The sequence below is a fragment of the Pangasianodon hypophthalmus genome, chromosome 3 (assembly GCF_027358585.1).
Source record: "Pangasianodon hypophthalmus isolate fPanHyp1 chromosome 3, fPanHyp1.pri, whole genome shotgun sequence".
NCBI lineage: Eukaryota > Metazoa > Chordata > Actinopteri > Siluriformes > Pangasiidae > Pangasianodon > Pangasianodon hypophthalmus.
In genome coordinates this window covers 19,215,592-19,237,382 of record NC_069712.1, presented here as the reverse complement: position 1 = coordinate 19,237,382, position 21,791 = coordinate 19,215,592, and the positions used below count along the sequence as shown (strand labels likewise).

At 39.0% G+C, this 21,791-nt stretch overlaps 1 protein-coding gene across 4 annotated transcripts in view; it reads right to left on the bottom strand.

Moving 5' to 3' along the window:
- Positions 1–21,791, bottom strand: part of tet1 (tet methylcytosine dioxygenase 1) — a 31,375-nt gene that overhangs the window by 2,684 nt on the left and 6,900 nt on the right. For 3 of the 4 annotated variants that reach the window (XM_026935928.3, XM_026935913.3, XM_034302756.2), the window contains exons 3-11: positions 13,562–13,612; positions 6,421–8,563; positions 6,245–6,335; positions 5,530–5,623; positions 3,057–3,265; positions 2,718–2,868; positions 1,577–1,666; positions 1,160–1,297; positions 403–712 (exon numbers count right to left, since the gene is read on the bottom strand). In XM_026935928.3, the coding sequence (XP_026791729.3) occupies positions 403–712; positions 1,160–1,297; positions 1,577–1,666; positions 2,718–2,868; positions 3,057–3,265; positions 5,530–5,623; positions 6,245–6,335; positions 6,421–8,563; positions 13,562–13,612 (3,277 nt within the window). Of the gene's footprint in view, positions 1–402; positions 713–1,159; positions 1,298–1,576; positions 1,667–2,717; positions 2,869–3,056; positions 3,266–5,529; positions 5,624–6,244; positions 6,336–6,420; positions 8,564–13,561; positions 13,613–13,765; positions 21,571–21,791 lie in introns of those variants that run through there. The other variant, XM_053232457.1, reaches the window with a different exon arrangement.

Genomic DNA, 21,791 nt, shown 5'->3' with positions numbered 1-21,791 from the left:
AATTATTGATATAGACCATATCTTAATAATAACCACTTCCTCCATTTTTTACTGACCAAAGCTCCCACTGTCTCGCCTTCTTATTTTCTATTGTCTGAGACTGAGGTTCACAAATTCACAGGTCAGCATTCACCTAGTTAAAGTCGGCATGAAGTAACTGAAGTGCATTTTTCGCATCCCCTGTCCTTTCCCCTTCAGTGAATTGGCTTTTTGAATTTTGTTCGCATTCTGTCTGACTGTTGCTTTAGCTGAGAAAGCATAAAAGCATAGTTATCAGGTGTCTCCTATTTCTGTGCAATAAGAGGCCAAAAATTATAAATGCAACGGGTAAACCTCTGCTGTTGAGAGTGTCACACAAACACAACCGGCTGAGTGAATCAAAAATGGCACTACTGACAATACCTTTGAGGAGCTCGTTCTTCATTTTTGCTGGGATGACCTGTTTCTTTTCCTGGCTGCTCTGCTTCTCTCGCTCTCTCTTGGCCTCAAGTCTTCTCTTGCGGGCAGACTTGACGGGCTCAGGCAGCATACGTACTTCTCTTGGAAAGGAAGAGAGCACCTGCAATGCTCCAGTCTCCATCTTAGCTCTCTGGCCCTCCACCTGCCCAAACTCATCAGTCTCTGAGATCTTATAGAGAGGCAGGACATGAAGTTGCTCATCCTCTGGTATGTTTCTCACTGCACGGTTATCCTCTTTAGTCAGAGTGCACACCTGCAAGTGGTAGTGATAGAGTATGCTTTTTATTGACATGGTTCTACAGGTTTGGTGGTCATATCATGCAGACATTTCTACATGTCTGAAAAAGGATATATTTAAAATTGGTGTCAATTGGTATTCCATAATTTATCAGTGTATTTACAATACCCAAAACATACATTTCAGGATGACTTTTTGTATTTACATCACACTCATTACACTGGACTTAATACTGCTCCTCAATCAAGGTGATATTGAGCAAGAAAATCATGCTTAATTTCACACCCAGTATCATGCGTAACTGATACATGCCTCTGTTTTCAGCAAACTCCTATAGTAGTTACTGCAGTAGCTATAAATTGTGAAATTTATAAAAAAGTGAAATTTCGGTATTAAATCCTCACTATGTGCGCTTACATCTACTCTGAATATAGCCCTACATAAATAACATGCAACGCTCACCACAGTACTCCCGTTGGTCATGTTGTGTGTGTCTCTGTGAGCATGAGCACAAAAGTCCACACACGCCGTCACACCAGAGAATGGACGACCCTCTCTTGTGCCCAGACGACAGTCTTGCCCCAACTCTTCATGTCCCACCTACAAGGACACAAGTCAACTCAACTTTTCGATTTCACAACAGGATATCAGCCTTCACAGTGCATCAGTAGAAATTTTAAATACCGAATACTGCCAATATTGAGAATGTGGAAAAATTTATTGATTCTTGCACTCATATTCAATTAACATCTGCAGAGCTATTTTTCCCCCTTTTGCTCAGAGAGGCTCACATAGTTCTAGTGATTTCATGCTTACTTTGAGAGTTGTGAAATGCTTTAAGATTACAACTTAATTATTTGACTGTCATTATAGTTATACCTGGTTTTGATAAGCCTCAGGTGCAAGTCTCTTATACACAGGAGCCACATCCGTTGCCAAATTCTGCAGATTATTTTCAAGCTTCTCCTCCTGTTGAAAAAAAAAAAGATATTAAGATTTCGTGTTCTAACAATAGACCCTTTTTACACCTCAGCGTTGTAGGTGAATCATAGTAGTGAAACATGACAGCAGTAACACAGTTTGTGAATGAGGATGTTGATCTGCCTCACAGATTCTACCAAATATGTTCAGCACTTATATGCTTAGTCTGCTGTAATAAGAGATTACAGTAATCGGAATAGTAAAAATGATGGTTTATATGAATATTGGTATATTGGTATAGTGTTTTTATTTGTAGCACTACAACTGCTTTTTCCTTTATATATGCAGAAGAGTAAAAGTGACTGTTTATGTACATATACATAAATTGGCATCACTTTTATTCTAAATCAAAAGAGTTTTTTGCATTATCAATGTTCCACATTAGAAAAATGTACTGTATACTGTATACTGTGTAAGCTCGCACCATGAACAATTATTAAACCTTTTTTCATTTTACTTATATACACATTCAGATAAATCAGCATCGCTATCACTCCCCAACTAATCATGCACAGTACCGAATATTCCACCACAACCATGTTAATACATGCAAATAATAGAAGCTACACATAATTTCTGAGTAAAAAGTGAAAGGAATGGGACATATCCTTCTTCTCAAATAACCTATATACATTTTAATGGAATTAACCTTTTTATTACTCTCATTATCTGAAAATGCACACACTGGAAAGCCGATTATACAAACCATATTATATTTATTCATGCATATAAAACTGCTGATGAAGCTCATGGTTCAAAAGTAGAAATAAAAATAAAAAATTATGAAAGATTAACATGTTCAATTATAAACTGTACCACTGCTGTCATGTTTTCTCTACAGTGATTGCTTCCATGTAATAGAACCCAGAAGTGTTAAAAAAAATCAGTCATATTGTATGTCACAGTTTGCAGTGAAGGATATAACCCATGATGTTTTTTTCATGTCATACATACATAAACACCAGGGCCAATATGATCAGGAATAAAAAGCACCTCTTAAAACTATGGTGTCCCCTCACTGAAGGCTTACTGCTCTTACCTCTGCAGGGTAGTCACCGTGCAGCCTGAACTTTCGGGGCACTTTACTGCGTGCAAACTTGCAACCATTGAAGTACATGCTCCAAGAGCAGCCAAAAGAAAATGAGGCTCCACAGGTCTCTGGGTCCAGACCCTGACAAGCACAGGTACGACTGAGGAGGCAGGTAAAAAAAAAAAGGTGAAAAGAAAAATATTAGTCAAAGAGTAGTAGAAATACTTAATAAATAATAACTATCAGCCCTCACTCATTGGTGTTACTTAAATAACCACCCGTGTGTGGTTCATCTGTGTGTGTATGAATCACTGGCATTCTCTGTGCTGCGTGCAGTTCCTGACTCACTCCTCATTGAGGGCGCAGCGGCGGTTGGTGGGCGATCCGTATTTGTAGAGAGTGTTGGTGAGTTCCTGGTACAGTCTGTCAGCCATGCTGCGTGGGATGCCCTCCCAGGCTAGGATGAGGATGACCACCACAGCATTCTGGCAGCAGTGACCCGCTCGCTGACGCACCAGGCACAGCAGCTTCTCCTCTTCACTGCCCCGACGGATAACCTGAGAGGCATAACCAGGGTTGGTAAAATTTGCCATGGGTGACACACCAAGTACCGCTTGTAGCATATACACTGTTTCCACTCAACTCCTACTGGTTTACGTAACAGTGTAATACCAGCTCATACTTTGACACCTCCACACCAGCAGAGGGCTCTCCCCTCTGAATACTGCACACACCCTTCCTGTTCAATATACCTGTCCATTTTTATAGTCTATGGACTAAAGAAACGACTAATTCCTGCATTCATACACTGTTGATATTTCTTAACTAAGTTCAGCGTCACTGATTAATTTCTTCCATTTCTGTGTATGACCTTTATTTTGTGTGCATACTCCGTTGGATTTTCCCTGATTGCTGTTCTGGATTGCTGTCCTGTCCTCTGAATGTTTGGATTATTGTTTTGGATTTATTAAAACTCCAGCACATAAAGCCTAAACCTTCTCCCAAGTCTCTATCATTACAAACAACTAGATATGTACGCCTTATTTATTCTCAACTTGCAAAAGCTTAGCTTGCACTCAGCTTGTCTTGTACTTTTCAATGCACGATACACAATGTACGTATCTATGTATACAATACACATGCCTATCATCAATATTCACTGGTCATTTTGTCAGGTACAGCTGCTATACTGTATAGTTGCACTTTTTTAGAATCACAATTACTGACTATAATAATAATAATAATAATGATAATAATAATAATAACAACAATGTTATATAGCAATCTTCACACATTAAAAATGCAGCTCAAAATGATATACAGTTGAAGTAAAAAATAAATAAGTAAATAAATAAACAAAAGGTAATCAAAAAAATAGTAAAATAAATAGTAAAACGGGCAAAAAAAGATAATGACATAACTAATAAAAGTGATAAAAACAATATCAAATATAAAACTATATAATAAAAAGTGTGTAAAAATAAAACTAAAGCAACATAGAAGTAACAAGCAAAAGTAAGGCAATAATATAAGCTAGTTATAGGCTAAAGTGAGTAAATTTTTTAAATTTATTTATTTTTTTAAAACAAGTGATAAATGGAACCAGACAAATATTTAATGGAAATGTATTCCAGATCTCTGAAGCATTAAAAAGGGCTGCTACACCACTCTTTTTAAGGATCATACACTGAATGTGGCGAAGGCTAGCGCTAGCACTAAAGACATAGTTTATCAGGCATTCAGGGATGTATGAAGGTGCAATTGTATAATCAATTCTAACGGAAGCCAGCAGCCAGTGGAGTGATGCTAAAACTGGTCTAATATCATTTTGTTTTCAAGTGCATGTTAATATTCTTGCTGCTGCTTTTTGCACAAGTTGTAGTTTGTTTCTTGCTGCTGTAGGAAGTCCTGTGATCAACGCAGTGCAATATTCAAGGCTGTAACTCACCTGTTGCTATGCACAATTTGTTAGCTCCTCCATCAGTGAAAAGGGGCCATAAGTTAGGGTGGTGGACCATTCTGAGTACTGACATTGCAATTACATGGTAGTGTGTGTGGTGCTGGTGTAGTAGGTGCAAAAATTTTCTTGGGATTTCACTGTCACCCAGTGTCACTGCTAGGTTGACAATAGTCCATCAACCAAAAATATCTAGCCAGCAGTGGTGCTGTCAGGAACTGAACAGAGAAAAACACTAGTTCATACCCAGGTCGAACAGCAGTCTATCTGCCATGTTTACTGACTGTAAGACTATAGCAGTACAGCACCAACTGTTATTTAGGTAATGGACCATTCTCAGTGCTGACACTGTCATGGTAGTGTGTGTTGTGCTGGTATAAGTCGACCAGGCACAGGAGTTGTGTGTATACACAGTTACAGACTATAGTTCATTTTTTTCTTTTTCGTGTTAATTGTTCTTCAGTCCTTCATGGTTAGTAGCTGCAGCCTGTCATCTGCTTTATGAATTTAAACATATGTTTAAGAATAAAGTAAGAATTAATAAATTAATTAAATGATTTCTATTTTGGATTTAGATTTTGAGGCATATATATATATATATATATATATATATATATATATATATATATATATATATATATATGTGTGTGTGTGTGTGTATATACATACATACATACATAATATATATATATATATATATATATAATTTTTTTTTTTGAGGTGGCAGTATACTGGGTAGTGAAAATGCTGACTAACTGCTAAATGAAAACTTACAATACACCCATAGCCACTAGCAAGAACACTAATCCTTCCATCTGGGGAAAAAAATTAAATTAAATGTATTTATTGGGACAGGTCACTTACCCACTTGGCTATTGGACAACCCTGTGAGCTCCGCCCTTCTCTTCCTGTATATACCACCACTTCCATGCGTACGGCTTTACCTTTCTCCCCATACCTAGAAGGGAAAAAAAATGTGGTTTTTAGAGACTGAGAAAGGATCCATTACACATTGCACCTAAATGCATCACAGACATGAGCCTGCAGCAGGTCATCTGTGAACCTATAGTGTGGTAAAATCACTCTGCGGGGCCCCTTCAGCATAGAAAAGTGGCTTCCTGTTGTAACTTCAACAGTGCATGAGAACCAGGTTTGGCCTTTCTGCTTGTACACACTAGTGTTTCTATGTACAGTTTTACAAAGATTCAAATTGTTGTGTAATTTAATAAAGTGAAATTATTTAGATATTTTATCAAATTAATTTCCTTTTGTACTGTGTAAAGGAGTAAGGAAGGAAAGTGAAAGAAACCCTCTTTTCTTGCTTGTCTTCTATTCTTCTCTTTACCTGTCATTCCCAATGAAGGAGGCTTATCCTCCCAATCTTCGAAACTAATTTTTAAAAATTAAAATCAATTTGTTGTTATTATACCATGTCATATTGCATCAAAACAGGTCTAGGTTATCTTGTATTTAATGGGGATTCTTCAAACGTGTCCTTCACACTTCACACATCAATTACACTCAGAAGGAAAGATAATAAAATTTATGCATTGAAGAGATTAAGATTAAAGTATGTCACCTGTTCTCCATCATCTCTCGTACTGCCGCTACAGTTGGCCCAGATCCAAGGTGCGTGTAGAATGGGCCCTCCTCCTTCTCAATGATCTGATCTACAAATTAAAAAAATGCAATGTGTTTATGAAAAATTCCTCCTAGTAATAGTGTTTGTGATTGTTTTACATTTTATCAGCTTACCCATACAGTCACAGGAGGGAAGGTCCAATAATCTTTTTGAGGGAGTGTTGATCAGATTCTTGGCTGGGGTGTCCAGAAACTTTAATGGAGATTCCAAAAAGCTGTTGAGCGTGTGCTTGGTGGGAGTGTGTTCTCCGGGACATTCTACATCACCATTTTCCATACGTTGAGCTGACACAGACAACATGGTCACAGAGCCGGATGTCTCTACTTTGTAATACCCGTTCTGATCAACGAAATCCTGACGTGGCTCATAGTTGAGACTGTTAACTTTATGTTGCCTCCCTGGACTCACTGATTGGTCTGGCCTTTGGACATTAGGTATGGCACAGGGAACTTGTGATTTAGCACCATGATTCAGCACACTGTGGGTTTTCGATACCTGAGAAATTAAATGTTCTTCACATTCGTGCCTCTGGCCTTGGGTAGCACCTAGGTGACCATTTGTGAGACTATGACAATGTCCATTTGGTTGACACTGGTTGCCATGGCAGTGACCCAGAGAGGCATGGTCTGCTTGGAAATGCTGAGTGTTCTGGTTCCCAGAGCTCATGAGAGCCTGCAGGTCTAAGTGCTCTCTCTTGTGGGAGTTGCTGAAATGGAAAAGTCGCCTATTTTCATTATTAGCATGTCCTAGGTATTTTTTCAGGTCTATTTGCGTCTGGGGCAGAAACGGATTCCTTTTGGAGTGCAATTTTGCTTTTTGCTGCAAGGCCTCCCTTTTACTCTTCATCTTGAGAAGTGCTTTGCCATTGGGTGATCTCTTGGCTAGTGGTATCCTGTGATTACTTCCATCAATCTCAGTGGCTCTCTTTTTTGATATTCTTGGACTTGAGGAGGTTGATTTTGTTTTGCTTTGCCTTTTTAAATGTTGCCCAATGGCGTGATGATTGTATTTTATGGTCTGAACTGGCATTCCCTTGGGTGGACTGTTTTCAGAAGATACTGGCTTGTGTTGTGATTCAATCATGAATGCAAGCTGCAACAACTGGGCAGCAACCTCCTCTTCATCTCTCCTCCTTGAGCTATGTGTTCTATCAACATGTTTGATCTTTTTAAAAGTGCCATCTATCCTCTCTGTTTTACAAAGTGCTTGACTTAATCTTCCATTCTCTTGGGTGTGCAAGATTTTTTCACATTCTGAGCTAGCCTTTAAGAGATCATGTAAGGAGAGTTTGTGGGGGGTGGGGGTGCTGCGGTGGGTGGAATTTTCCTGCCTGTTGAATGGACCGCAAATAACAGATGTCTGATGCAATGATGAACTAATTACTGGGACTTTATTGGAAACAACCTCTGATATAGATTTAGCTTCTTGAAAAGGTATCGGCTTGCTTGATGCAAAGTTTGTGGACAATGTGCTTTCATTCTGAGGGTTCTGACCCTGATGATCTATTTTGAAGGGCACTGTTTCTGGGGTAGCTGCCAACTGGGTTAAGGCCTCAATAGCTATGGCCTGATCAATGCTTATGCTCCTATGCTCAACTAAAGACTGGATATTAGAAAAAGACAGTGCAACTGAGTCTTTAAGATGAGGGTTGTCATCTTCTGGATTGTTAAAAGTCTGTTCTTGGTGTTTATGACTCTGATATGGTTCTTCTCTTTCACTTTTAAAAGAACAGATTTCTGAGGTCTGTGGACCAAATAGCTTCTCCTCCAAAGCCTTCCTGTCAGTGATGGAGGAACATACTACAGTTGCTAGTGTAGACAAAGCATCTTCAAAGTAGACACTACTACCTAAGTTGGATGTAAGTTGTTCATCTGCCACCATGCTTGGATCTGGCGTTTGGATCTTTCCATTTTCCATCTTTTCAGGAAGTGCCTCAGGTGGCTGAATGCTGGTGAGCATGTTAAAAGTCCTTTGGGGCTCAGACTGTGTTTTGGTGGGATCTGTATGTTTCTCAGTGTTTGGTTTTACATGTTTAGCACCATTGTGAGAGTCATGGTGAGTAGGAAGTGCATGGTGGCTGACAGCAGGCCGGAGCTCACTCTCAGCTGGTGTTGGTGCAGGGCCGTGCTGGAGAGGCGTGGGCGAGTCAGGTGGAGCAGAGTGTTCTTGAGATACATCACATGCCTCGTCCTCTGGCACCTCCTCCTCCATCTGCTCTGAGCTAGTGCCATTTACTGAGATGCCCTGTGACTCAACCTGGGCAAGGAAAAACAGAATGATGACTAAACAGGTCTTGGCATAGAAGTGATGTGGGGCATATTGTTACTGGCCATCACAAATCAACAACCTGATGGTGCCACAGCAAGACTATGGCCTGAACTCAAATAAATGCACATTTTGATAAGGAGGTGTCAATGAATGCATTCAAAAGTTTTTGCCCTCTTTGGCTGGGAGTCCCCACAAATAATTGTTCACTCCTGACTAGACTTCTCCTGTTCTGGCTCCACTCTGAATTTAATATTGCAATATTTGTGATGTAATTTGTTGGTTAGGTTTGTATTTTCATTATTTCCGTTTCAAGTTAGCGGTCGTGTGCCTCAAGCGGGGCATTGCTAGTACAGTTCCTATGACATTTAATTGGGAAAAAAATCAGAAAGAGCTTATTTTTAAGTAAGTTAACTCAGAATTTCATTATAAAATACATAGTAGACACCATAAAAAATAATGTGTTGATTATAAAGATTGATAAGCAAAGTGTTCAGGGTGGATTTTTCTTTAATTGCAGGAGTGCATACAATATAGTCAGTGTTTCTCTGTGTTGTGTCTTGTATAATTGCATTACATGGCCATGTTTCATAGGTCCTCACGGAGAAATTAAATATATGAACAGTGCCATGCTGTAAAACTCTCAGTTGTCAATTGGATTTTGGACATTCATTTATATCTTAGATGTCAGGTTGTAGTTTCTAAAAAAGTAATATACAAAACCGTGGAAATCTTTGTAATCGAAAAATTTTCTTTTTGCATACTCTTATATTATTTGTATCACCAATTTATATAGCACATACACTGGTATTTCCATGACAGAACAAAAGTATAAAAAGCATCAACACTCAAGAACACATCGCTCAGGTAGTGTAGCTATAATTTAATTCACACAGTACCTTAGGCTCTTTTTTATATATTACATATTTTCACTTCTTGCCTAAATCTAAGCACAAGTAGACACAAACACAAAGGATTAAAGAATTTAAGGGTTTTGAGGCAACCTGTGGATTTATTGTTTACTGGAAATCTGAATTATACACCAGCAGCTATTCAATTTATTGTGTATAATACTGTATACATAAACCCCCTTCACAACCTTTATGCCAGGACATGCAGTGATGCAATTGACTAGCCATGCCAAAAACAGTGTGAGGCAATAACTTAGGCAGCACCTGCAACTATTACTGCTGGAGAAAAAACATGAAGAATATAGTCATCAGCTTCTCTGGCATGTAATCCAGAAGTGGAATAAAAAAGAAAGCAGCCAGCATCAGAAACTACTTTTCATAACCAACCATGGAAATGTTCAGGAACTGAACATGCAGCCGATGTAAATCATCTGATTCTGCTGTATGTCTTCATGATCTATTCAGAATGTCTGTTTATGAAAGTGTATATACTGTATATGGAATTTAAACCTAAGAGTGTTGATATCATTTGTACTTTGTGACCTGGAACATTAAAATGTTCAATTTTAAAGTTAGATTTTTTTTTATTAGTTAAATTTTTGTGTCATGATTCAGAGAAAAGACTACCACCACAACACTGCGAGAAATGTGTTTAATCAGTTTTATTGCCATAGAAACGTATTCAGAGTTGGTGACTTAATCGGCAACGTAAGTTCAAAGGTTACATCAATATTTACGCTGGGAAAGTTTTCTGTATTCAGACTCGGGTTACGTATAAGTTGATTTTCTGGGCAGCCCACTCAGATTACCTGAGTGCAGTTCACACCTCTGAAGTTGCCATATTTTTCTTGTGTAGAGCTCTCAGGACAGCAGTTTTCCAGTGTTCCCAGGATAGGCTCTGGATCCACCGCAACCCTGACCAGGACAAAGCGGTTACTGAAGATGAATGAATCAACGAATTTATGAATGAGATATGAATGAGAAGTAGGCAAATATTGAGGCTGATTGTCATGAACAGGATGTGAAAACGATACTAGCTTTGATAATCATGTTAATCATGTGAGCACTTCAAATGTCTCAGTATAACAATATGGGTTTCACCCACATTTATCTGTCGCTATAAAATATACTTTTTGCATATTAAACTAGACGTATTTTAATAATTTATACAACTAATGGCAGGATGTGTTATGATGCACAACCTGTGACACTAAGATTAGTTACAACAAATTGTAAGAGAGTAGCACTCATTTTAATTCCGCTCCTCATTCAAGTCAATGGACTTAAATCCAAGATCAGAATCATCAGATGCACTTTTGTTAATGCTTTTGTTTTCAGTTTGAGTAGAAACAGCCCATAAATGGGGTAACGTGTAACACTCAACATTGCAGCTGAATTACATAAGTCCCACCTCACCAATAAAAAGAGCCAATTACATTGTTAGTAATGACACTAGCAGAAAACATCTAGCCTATCAAGTCTTACATTGACACGTGTACACATACGGGGTCTTTTGCTTCAATAGTTATGGAGAAACATGCGGTCACAGTAGCTAGAGCAACTTGAATTACATGTTCTTTCATATTATTTGAGCCAAAGACCACATTATTTACAGTTTTGTCAGATTTTAATAGCTATTTTGAATCCATTTTTGAAACATAATTTTGTCAATCTGTTTCTAGTATATGAGTTTCTCCCTTGGTTTGGTCTTGTATGACTAAAAATAAGTGCCTGGAAAGAATTGGCAGGATGGCCACCAACTGGACCGTGTTTACAAGAAGGCTCTGATACGGCCCATAGTTTGTAACTTGCATTTTTCAGATGATTTGTCAAACACAGGCCCAGAATCCTTTCCATTTCAGTTAAAGTATGCTGCAAGAATGGATATCTTAAAAATAAAAGTGTATTACAATATACACCAAATATAAATGCACAAAAAACAAATGTATTATTATTAGCAATATGTTCTAACATCCAAACTGCGGCTAACAGCAGCTAAAAAAACAAAACACATGCAAGTTCTCAGTATAGGCTACAAAGTCATAGGCTTTTCCAGTTTTAATGCAAAGTGTTGAGAGGGGACTGCTTGTATAGCTGCAGAAACTGCAATACCCTTCTCTTGAAGGACAGTTGGAACAGTTTTTCAAATGATGGGTTCAGCTGGCTGTAATTACCAATAATAATGGGACATGACAGTAAAACTCCTAGGCTACTTTACATACACACAGTCCTGTGTGAAGGAAGATTATTTCCCATTCCCCGTCCCATTAGATAGCAACTTTCAAAATGCTTGTGTATGTGCTGCACTCGCACTTGCAGCAATCAATAAACAGATGTGTGCACTGGCTGTCGTACTTGGCACGTGGAGAATTGCTTTTAGAGTGTACTATGAAGGTTGAACACATCTGAACTTTAAATGACCATGCACCTCGTGAACTCTGCTGGAAATCTGCTGAGCTGTGCATATTCACATGCATCTCTCTGAAGTCAGTGTGTATGACATATCTGTCAATTGCACAAAGAGTGGTGAAAGAAACTTTAAACAATTTTTACTTCATATTATCACAGCTAATATGTGCACATTAATAGTCTGTACAGAAAATATCCAAATACTCTGGTGCACTTTATTTTTGATACTTAAGCCAAGCCTAGTGCTTGCCTTTTCTAAAAATTAACAATAATAATAAGGAGACAAAGAAGAAGAAAACAACTGCATATAAAATTCACAAGGGCAACAATCAGTATGTAATAATGTATGCTTTCAATTTCATGCTGTTCATTTGCGTTAACCTGATGTCTATAGTAAACTAGTAACCTGAAATCTTAGTGAGTTGAACCTTGCTGATCATGACACAGAAATTAAAACTGAAAACTGTGATCATTTCTGACCCCATGCTGTCTCCTCTTATGTGCTTAGAGCAGAATCTAAATTGAAATAACTCATTTTATCAAGTGTTCTTGTTTACTGTAAAAACACAAATAGTGCTTGTTCAGATCACTTGGCATAAAGGAGATGATTTGCTCATTCTCAGCACGTCAGACATCTCGGCTTCTTTGTTTCTCGTTTGTTGTGTCTGAAGCCCTGAAAACCCAGAAAGTCACACTTGACTCCTTTTCAGGGTAAAAACAACCCTGTTCACACTCACACACACACGCACACAAACACACACACACACACACCGTACACACACGACACGGCAAACGACACACACCCCCCACGCACACCCCTAGCAACAGAGCACGTATTGCCTACAGAATTCTAAGAAGCCTCCCTAAGGAAGCGTTACCAGGGAAAGTTAGAGCAGAGTGGGCGTGTCCAACCCAAACACAGAGGAGAGACTTCTCATCTTTTGCATCTCACTAACTACACACACTGACGAAATCTCCCATTTACCAAAGAAAGAAGACAATATAATACTCCATTACAAAAAAAAAGAAGAAAGCTAAAGTAACCTAAATAACACTTTCTCTTTAATCTTTCCATTTCTTCCATCACTAAACAAAGATTCACAATTAACATTTTTAGAATCAAAGACACAAGTAGGTCACAGATTTACACTTGTGGTCTAGATTTCAAGTCGCAATTCTGAAATCTGAAAAAAAGAGGGATTTGCTCCTAACTTGACACGACTAACAAGTGTCGTGATGCTCCCCTAGCCCTCTCTAAACCCTCCAAAGAGTAATTTACCAAAACTGTGTCGCGTGCACAATTTCAGAGTAATGAGCCTTTACTGCAACATGACTTCTAAAAAAGCATGCTTCCTTCCTGGTGAGAGTTTCTCTGAAGCTGCTTGTGGTGGCTTCATTCATACAGCACTCCTTTCCTGTCTCACAACTTCACTTAACTCAATAGAAAACAGACTAAACAGAGCACGGAGCACAGATGAAAATCTTATGCTCACTCCTGCCAGCCAGGCAGCATAAACATAGCTACATGCTGATTACAAATGCAGCATTCCTCAATGAAAAGAGCGGCAGGTGCCAAAACCGTACTTAATTTAAAAAAAAAAAGAAAAAGAAAAAAAGAAAGAGAAAACATTCGTATAGCTAAAAGACACAAAAAGTGGGTGTCCGTTACCTTGGAGACTCGGTTGTTTTTCTGTGGTTTAGAAAGATCTTTGCACCTCACCTGAAAAGAAGAATCAAAACATAAAACATCACACATTACTGATGCAGGAATAAGAACAAAACACAGTCAGATACACAAAGCAAATGAGCAGACCCACAGTCATAACACCTCTGTCTCCTTGAGACAATAGCTGTAAAAAAGCCAGTGGTATACCTTGTCGCTCCTCAGGGGCAAGCCCTCGATTTTAGGCAACATAATCCTAAAAGGTAGCCATCTTGCCTCCCTTGGATTTAGAAGAATAAGTGGCTGTAGTGGTCGATGAGAAGTGAGCTGCCCAGGTTTGCATGATCAGCACAGAGCGAAACAGCTACACACTGCCGCAGACGCCTGACGCATGCCTCTGACCGACGCACACACAGCACAGGCAGCCAATCGCGTGGAGACTTTAGCAGCTTGTAAATCATCGGCCATGCCTAGACCCTCCTAAACAAAGGATCCCCTATGTGGGCACTTACTCTACAAGTATGCATGAGGGCAAGAGACAAGCTGTGGGGTGGACAACTGCAGTGCTGGACTGGAGCGGAAAGCAGCAAGGGGAGCTATGCTTTCGAATGGGAACAGGTTGTTCTACATTGCTAAAATATACATGTAAACCACATACATAGATTTATCTGCACTTGTTATCATTAATTAGTTACATATCTACATGGAATTGCAAAAAAAGAGACTTTATTCTATAAGTAATAACTAATACTCTCTCAGGGCACAAATATATAAGGCACCTCAGAGGTCACATCTGTTCTCTCTCCCATGAGAGGTGTATTTCGCTGTTCTGAGTCCTCTTTCCATCCTTTCCACTGTCAAACTTGTCTTACATACACAATGCCATTTACACCCATCAGCACATTCAGATTTACACACAACCACAAGGAAACACGTTTAACTGTTTAACTGTTACATTAATACAGCAAACAATATAAACGCAACTCCTTAGTTCTTAGTTAGTCTATTGTAGTGCACACACTTAGTCTTATCATCACAGGCGAATGCATAACATAAAAATGAGAGTTTATAATGCATTCTATAAGACCTGTGCACTCCTTTAAATGCATGATTACATTAGGAAATCAGAGCGTACCTGGCATATAAGGTGTGGAGACAGATTGGCTTTCTTGCTTGATCACATGCTGAATTGTTGTGAAATGACATTGAGTCAAGGTGGAGTGACAGGTTTTATCATCTGAACTAGTCAGACAAGGTTGTACTTCTTATAAGGTCTGTTGTCTATATATGATACACTTCACACACATTTAAGTAAACCCACTCTATTTAAACTTTGCTTCTACTTTCCTGAAACTTTGTATTCTCTCATGATCTGCGAGCATGTGTCCCCCTCACCCTCCCTCACCCCAGCTATTGTCATCGTGCGTTCAGCGATGACGAGTGCGGTCGTTAGCAGAGCTCTGGGTCGTGCAGTGAATCAGCAGCCTTCAGAAAGACGCGGTCTTCACGCCACAGCTGCCGAATAATAGAGCTCGTGAGATCCTCTCGGATAGGAAGACTGCAGCGTGAACCTGATGAGGTAATCTCTGACTGCAGAAAACCCAGCTGATGCTATTTGTGAGTAATAATGCTAAAATTAATGTGGTTGAATAATGATCTTTTGCATGTGCTGGATGTGCCCACTTGTGAAAGCTCTTGCTTTATCTGCTTTTAAATAAACCCTGTTTCAGAAAATTCTCACTTTAATCCTCACTTTACTGCACAAAAGGTTAATGTTTGCCCAACAAGCTTTCTTGTAGAATCCATGCTGAAGTTGGCTTTTTTTTTTCCTTTCTTTCTTTTTTTTTTTAAATATACACAGTATATTCCCCTGTGTCACTGGTATAAAAACAAATGCCCAAACATTTGTCATGTCACTGCACTGAACATGTTATACATATCAAGGGAAGCATTAGATCATTTTGATGATGATGGTGCATCTCTTCCACCTCTCTCTCCTATTGGCTTACTCTTAAAATGTCCCATATGCCGAGCTTTAACAAGCTGACCAACTGTCATTAGTCACAAGCAGTGCCAGCATTAATCATGCTCTTTTCAGCGTGTTGGCAAACCGTCCCTTACTAACAACTAATTAATGAGTTAGATGGTTGGAGGTGCTTGCCCCATCCCTCTACACCATGCCCTATCTCAACATATTCAGGTGCTAGTGGGATGTAGAAATGGTGGAAAGTTCCAACACTTGCATTAATGGTGACAGATTTGGAAAGAATGACTCCATGTATGAGCCCACGCAATGAATAAGACCCCACACAGCAGGAACAGCAAGCCAAGTCAATATGATTAACTTAATAGGCCTGAAAACCTTCTAACATGAAGAAAGAAGAAACATGTTACATTTCCATCACTCAAATTTAAGACACCTTTTAAGTAACAAAGTCATTATTTTTCCAATCTGCAGTCTAATTAGTTTCTTGTTTTGTTTCACTTGAATTTTTCTTTTGAATCAGGCTGATTGCCCAAAAATCCTACATGATTGAAAGATCAATGAATCCCTTGATAAGGACATCACCAACCATTGTCTTCTGAAGGGCAGAGTGTGGAGCCTGTGAGTGGCACTGGACTGAGACTCTGTCTCTGCCTGCAGCTTTTATTATCACGGATGACGGAAACAGACCCCAGTCATCCAGCCCACGGGTTCCCTGAGTGGTGGGAATGTAGAGAGTGTATGGCTCTGTGTTTTATGTGTGTATGTGTGTGGAGTGACACAGGAACACCAAAGGTTCTACTTCAAACTAAGTGTCCTAATACCTGTGTAGTTACACATGAACAATACAGGTAGCTATAATGTAAATACTGACGGTGTGTACACTGACACAGATGGATTACAGCAGTATATCTTATGTAAATAAACATGTGCATCAATTTCAGTTCTGGCTTGTGTATCTTGACATTTTCTAAGTTTTATATAATCCCTGTACCATAATCGTGTTGTAACATGCTAACCCAACAGAATCAAAAAGGTTAACACCAGTCTGTAATTTGAGTCCTTACATACTAACTATACAGGAAATGTCACTCTAAAAAGTTACACTTTCAAATAAATGGACAGTTCCTGTGTAGTTAGTATGCAGATGCTAGGTGCTATTGGCATTCTGGGATTATCATGACTATGCCCTACTCCCTAAGAAGGCTACACCCTTTGCAGTGAGAATTATTTGTAAAGGTTAAAAGTAACAGCCATTTGGAACACACACTTTCAAAGCTATTTTTCCCCCCCATAAGCTGTAAACCCTACTTAAAAGAGCTACTTTTATCTGTTTATTCCTTTTAGTTGTAGTTTATTATTCCTAAATGGAATGTTCATATTTAAACTTGACCTACGTTAACTCGCCGGTGCAAAAAATCTCAGGACAGAGAAAGGATCTATCAGTTATGCCCTTCGAAAATGATGGTTTTGAAGGACCCGTTAAGAATGAAGGACTATAGCTATTGTCCCAATCAGAACGAAAATGTTACTGGAAAACAAGCAGATACAGCAGAAACCATACAAATGTAATTTTCCTCAACCTAACACACTTGAGAGAAACCTGATGTCCTGTTACAACTGCCAGGATAGACTTGAGTATGCACATGAGCCAAAATTGAAGTTGATACACATGGGTATTTGCATAAGATGTAGTGCTGTGATCCATCTGTATATGTGCACACATCCTCAGTAGTGACATTATAGCTGCATATAGCAGTGTATACGTAACTAAAATCACCAGGGACGCCTAATATAAAGTGAGACCAGACCAAGAGTTTAAGAGTTTCGTACAATATAAAGTTGAAATTTAGAACACGAGATAGATGTGCTGGTAGATTAAGGGAAGATTTTGCATATACACTCACTGAGCACTTTATTGGGAACAATATCTGATGCATACATTTTTCATAGTGGAAGGTGGGACTAGGAATATAAGATAGAGAACATACAGATGAGATATAGCCTTTCATACCTTTTTTGGTTCACATCTGCAAACATTTTTGTTTCACCTTATACTCCAGGGAGAAAATACCCCAAGGCATCATGTTGGTAATATAAATGACTTTTAAACATAAGGTCTTTAAAATATCTGTTGGAGAAATGGAGCCAAACACATATAGTAAGGAAAGTCATTTTTAGTGTTGGTAAAATGTAAAATAGGCCATTTTGAATTGAAAACATAGACCATATTTCTCTCTCTCTCTCTCTCTCTCTCTCTCTCTCTCTCCCTCTCTGTGTGTGTCAGGGTGGAGTACTAGGCACTATATCCTATTAACCATATTTCAAACAATTTTTGCAGATCCCACATTGTGAAAAGCCTTTCCAAATGCTCCTATTTTTTTTTTTTTTTCACTGCTCTACACGGGACTTGGATTCCAGTTTTTATGCACAACTGTGTAGATATTCAAATGTCTAGATAACTTGGACCCAGAAAGAATACCTTTAGCTACAATCATTACAGCATTCATAGGTATAAAATGATTCACAGTGTTGTGATATCCACTACAGAACATACTGTAATGTGGTTGGTGTTTTCATATGTGGGTAAATACCGGGTGTGGAGGTTGGTAAAAGCAGTGGTAGGCAGACAGGAGAAAAGATGTTACAGTAGTTTTGCCAGTGAGTGCTGCCTCCTCACATTTTCATGCTTCACGATTCTCACGAATCCTTTCTGGCATCTCAGCCTCCTAGTGGCCATGCCCACACCTCACAGTCTGACACACACTCACAGTATGAGCAACCCACACTATCTTTTTCAGTTTTTGTGTTTCTTGTGAAATCTGTCACATTTAACTTTAAGCATATTTAAAAAAAAATCATACTCATCCATTATATGTCCTAAACAAAACAAGCTGTAAACACAAACACAGTATCATAGTCCTGAGAGTCAGGAATTTCCATGTGCTGTAGTGGCAGGGTGGAGGCTCCCACAAGCTTACTTTATACAAGACTTCCTTCCATGCCTGAACTATAGCAGTGCCATAAAGGGTTGAATGAGTTCAACAGCAGTGTGTGTGTGTGTGTGTGTGTACATGCATGGGCATGCTTTTCTTCATGGGCATCTTAGTGGGGCCTAAATGTCACCACAAGGATAGGAATATCTAACAGTTTTGATGTTGGGTGGTCCCAATGAGAAGAACTGCTTGTTTTACAAAAAATCCCAACTTTTATTTAAAAAACCAGATGAGCCTAAAAGGTTTCTTTTTGGTTACTAAGGTTAAAGGTAGGGCTAAATTTAGGTGTAGTCACAGCATTAATTAGCTGCATAATTATGTCAATGGAAGGACCTGACAAGGATAGTAAGACAAATGTGTGTGTGTGTGTTTTGGTTATCAACAGTGCACCAGGGTATTTGTATGTTGGTTTGACACACTATTACACACAAGCTTGAACTTAGACTGTTGAATGCACAGGACCATGTTCACTCGAAGAAATGTAACTGATTATGAAAAACTGCAGTGAACTTTAATAAGACACAAACACCTCCAAGACAGGCAGCTTGCTACTAACCTGACTATTTACAATCCTCTACATGTGATTTTTGTCAGTGTAAGCATAGCAGTGTAAGTGCATACAGTCTTGGAATTTTAGCCTACCATCAACTAGAGCATGGCTATAGTGTAAATGCAGAAATGTTCTAAATTCAAATGGAAAACCTTGTTTTATGGTTATGGAACTGGAGGGTGGGAGCCCGAAAACTACATGTGAAGTGAAATAACATCATCTTCTGCATCACAGCATAGTGGAGATCCTCCCAACTTCATGACATCCAACTAATATGTCTATGACCTGAGATTGTCGACATTATAGGACATTTCTGACATTTACCAAATGGTGCCAGGAAAGAAGTGAAGGCAAGAAACTTGAAATTAAATAAAGTTACAGTATGCAGTTGATGGCACTCACTGAAATTAGACAACTGAAGATTGGTAAAAGACCAGTTTTGCTTATCTTCCACTAGTCTGGGTGAGTCTGTGCCCACTGTAGCTTCAGATTCCTGTGCTTGGCAGACTGGAGTGGAACCCGACATGTTCTTCTGCTGTTGTAGGCCATCCACCTCAAGGTAGTTTCTGAAATACTCAAACTAGCCTGCCTAGCACTAACAACCATGCCAGGGTCACTGAGATCAGATTTTTTCCCCCGTTCTGATGGGGATCATTCACTGAAGCTCTGAACCTCTATCTGCATTATTTTGTGCATTGTGCAGCTGCCATAAATATAATAATTGGCTGATTACAGAACAGCATGAATGAGCAGGTGTATATAGAAATATATATAAAAATATATGCTGCCCATTTTTGCTCATTGCTAATAATGAGTTGTGATAGATCAGAACCATGTATTAGGTTTATTGTGACATACTAGTGACATTCATTCTGTTTTAGAAGTCTCTAAGCCTGAGACTAATGAATAATATATTCTGCAATTATGTATCCAGTATGACACATTAGCTCTGATGAGAGACTGTAACCAGACCTGATTTATTCACTGGCCCTCTCACCTTTTGACTTCACCTGATTTCCCTCCTCTCCCTACACGGCCAAGCAAAGCCCTGCTACATTTACAATGCAAACTACAGTAGCTCTGTCACTGTGGCACACTAAAACACTACATAAAGTCGTAAGGGAGCTAACAGTGTATAGCCAGACTGGCCGAGTTGGCTCGCTGCAGTACCCGCTGACCAGAATTTTCCTCCTATTACTCGAAAAACCCACAGAATGAAAAACAAATGCCACATAATCACAGAGCTGGTGAATTGGAAATTAATAAATGCTAAATCTCCAAGATTTAATGTTGCATTTGACTATGAGCACAGTTTTCTTTAGTCATTTGGACAAAAGAAAACAAGTTTTTAGAATACATACAGTGGGAACAAACACACATGCTGTGTTTATTATGACTACATGACAAAATTGTAGGTGATGGTATGGCAAGTACTGAATTATAGCTATTACAAGTTACACATGGCATTTTAGCTCAGTGGTAGCAAGTCAGCAATGCAGTCTCAGTAAACAAGTGAAATAAGAAAGACATTTTATGAAAAGCAGAAAATAGTTTAGCGTCAAGAGCCGCTGTCATCTTTTGGATGGTTGGCATGTTGCACAATGTAGAACGAATAAATCAATGCACCCTCTCGTTTGCCATATTCATCTTACTTGGCTGTAAAAGTCTCTGAATATTATGGACATGTTTGCTGCATGAATTATGTGCCAGTGTAGCCTCGCTGCTGCTACTAAGCATTCGCTCGGTCTTCGCAAGGAATCCCCATAAGCATTGCGGTTACTGCTGCAGTGTGGGTTTTCCCTTTGGCACTGCATACGCTGGGTTGTACTCAGTTGGCAACAGAAGTCCAAGTAAATAACTTTAAAGAATAGGTTAATTTTCCACAGAGAAAATCTACAGTAAAAGTTTTACTGCAAAGGTACTGACATTCCCATTCATATTATTAAAAGCACCAGGAGTTCTCCTGCTGTGTCTAGACTATCCCCTTTAAATCAAGTACTGGCCTTTAAGCCAGTAAAAAACTAGGATATAGAAAATGTGAACTGATATAGCAAATGTGTGTGTGCATGGTGCCATCCGATGGACTGGTGTCCCTTCCTGTGTGTATTCACACCATGCATCCAGTATTTCCAAGATAGGCTAAAGATCAACTGAGATCCTGACCAGGATAAAAAAGTTTACTTAAAATGAATGAATGAATGTTCATGTTCAAAAAGCACAGGGGTGTGATGGTCAGGTATACCATACAGTATAGTACAGCATAAATATACAGTTTAGCTGACACATCACCTACCTGTTTGTTTATTGCATGGCATAATCAAGAATGCTATATGCTGCAATATAATTTCAACTAAGCTATTTTGCTCCATATTGTGCAATAGCAATTGTAATAGCAATCCAGCTGTAGATTTATCCTTAAATTTTTGGATAGCATATTTGAAGAGATGCGGAAAAGAGGTGATGTCCCCTATCACACAACAATGAGATATGTGAAGCCAACCTCCACATCTTTTTGAACTGCTGTGTCAGAGCGTAACACAATCTGAGGAGAGCACTGCCCTCTTCTGTATACATGAGCTCAGAGACACCGACAATCAGCTAGTGTCGCTCTGCTTGACGAGCAAGAAAGTATAATGCCATCCCTCCCAAACCAAAACACATGGGCAATTTTGCTCCTGAATTCTGGCCACAAATGGCTGTGGCATT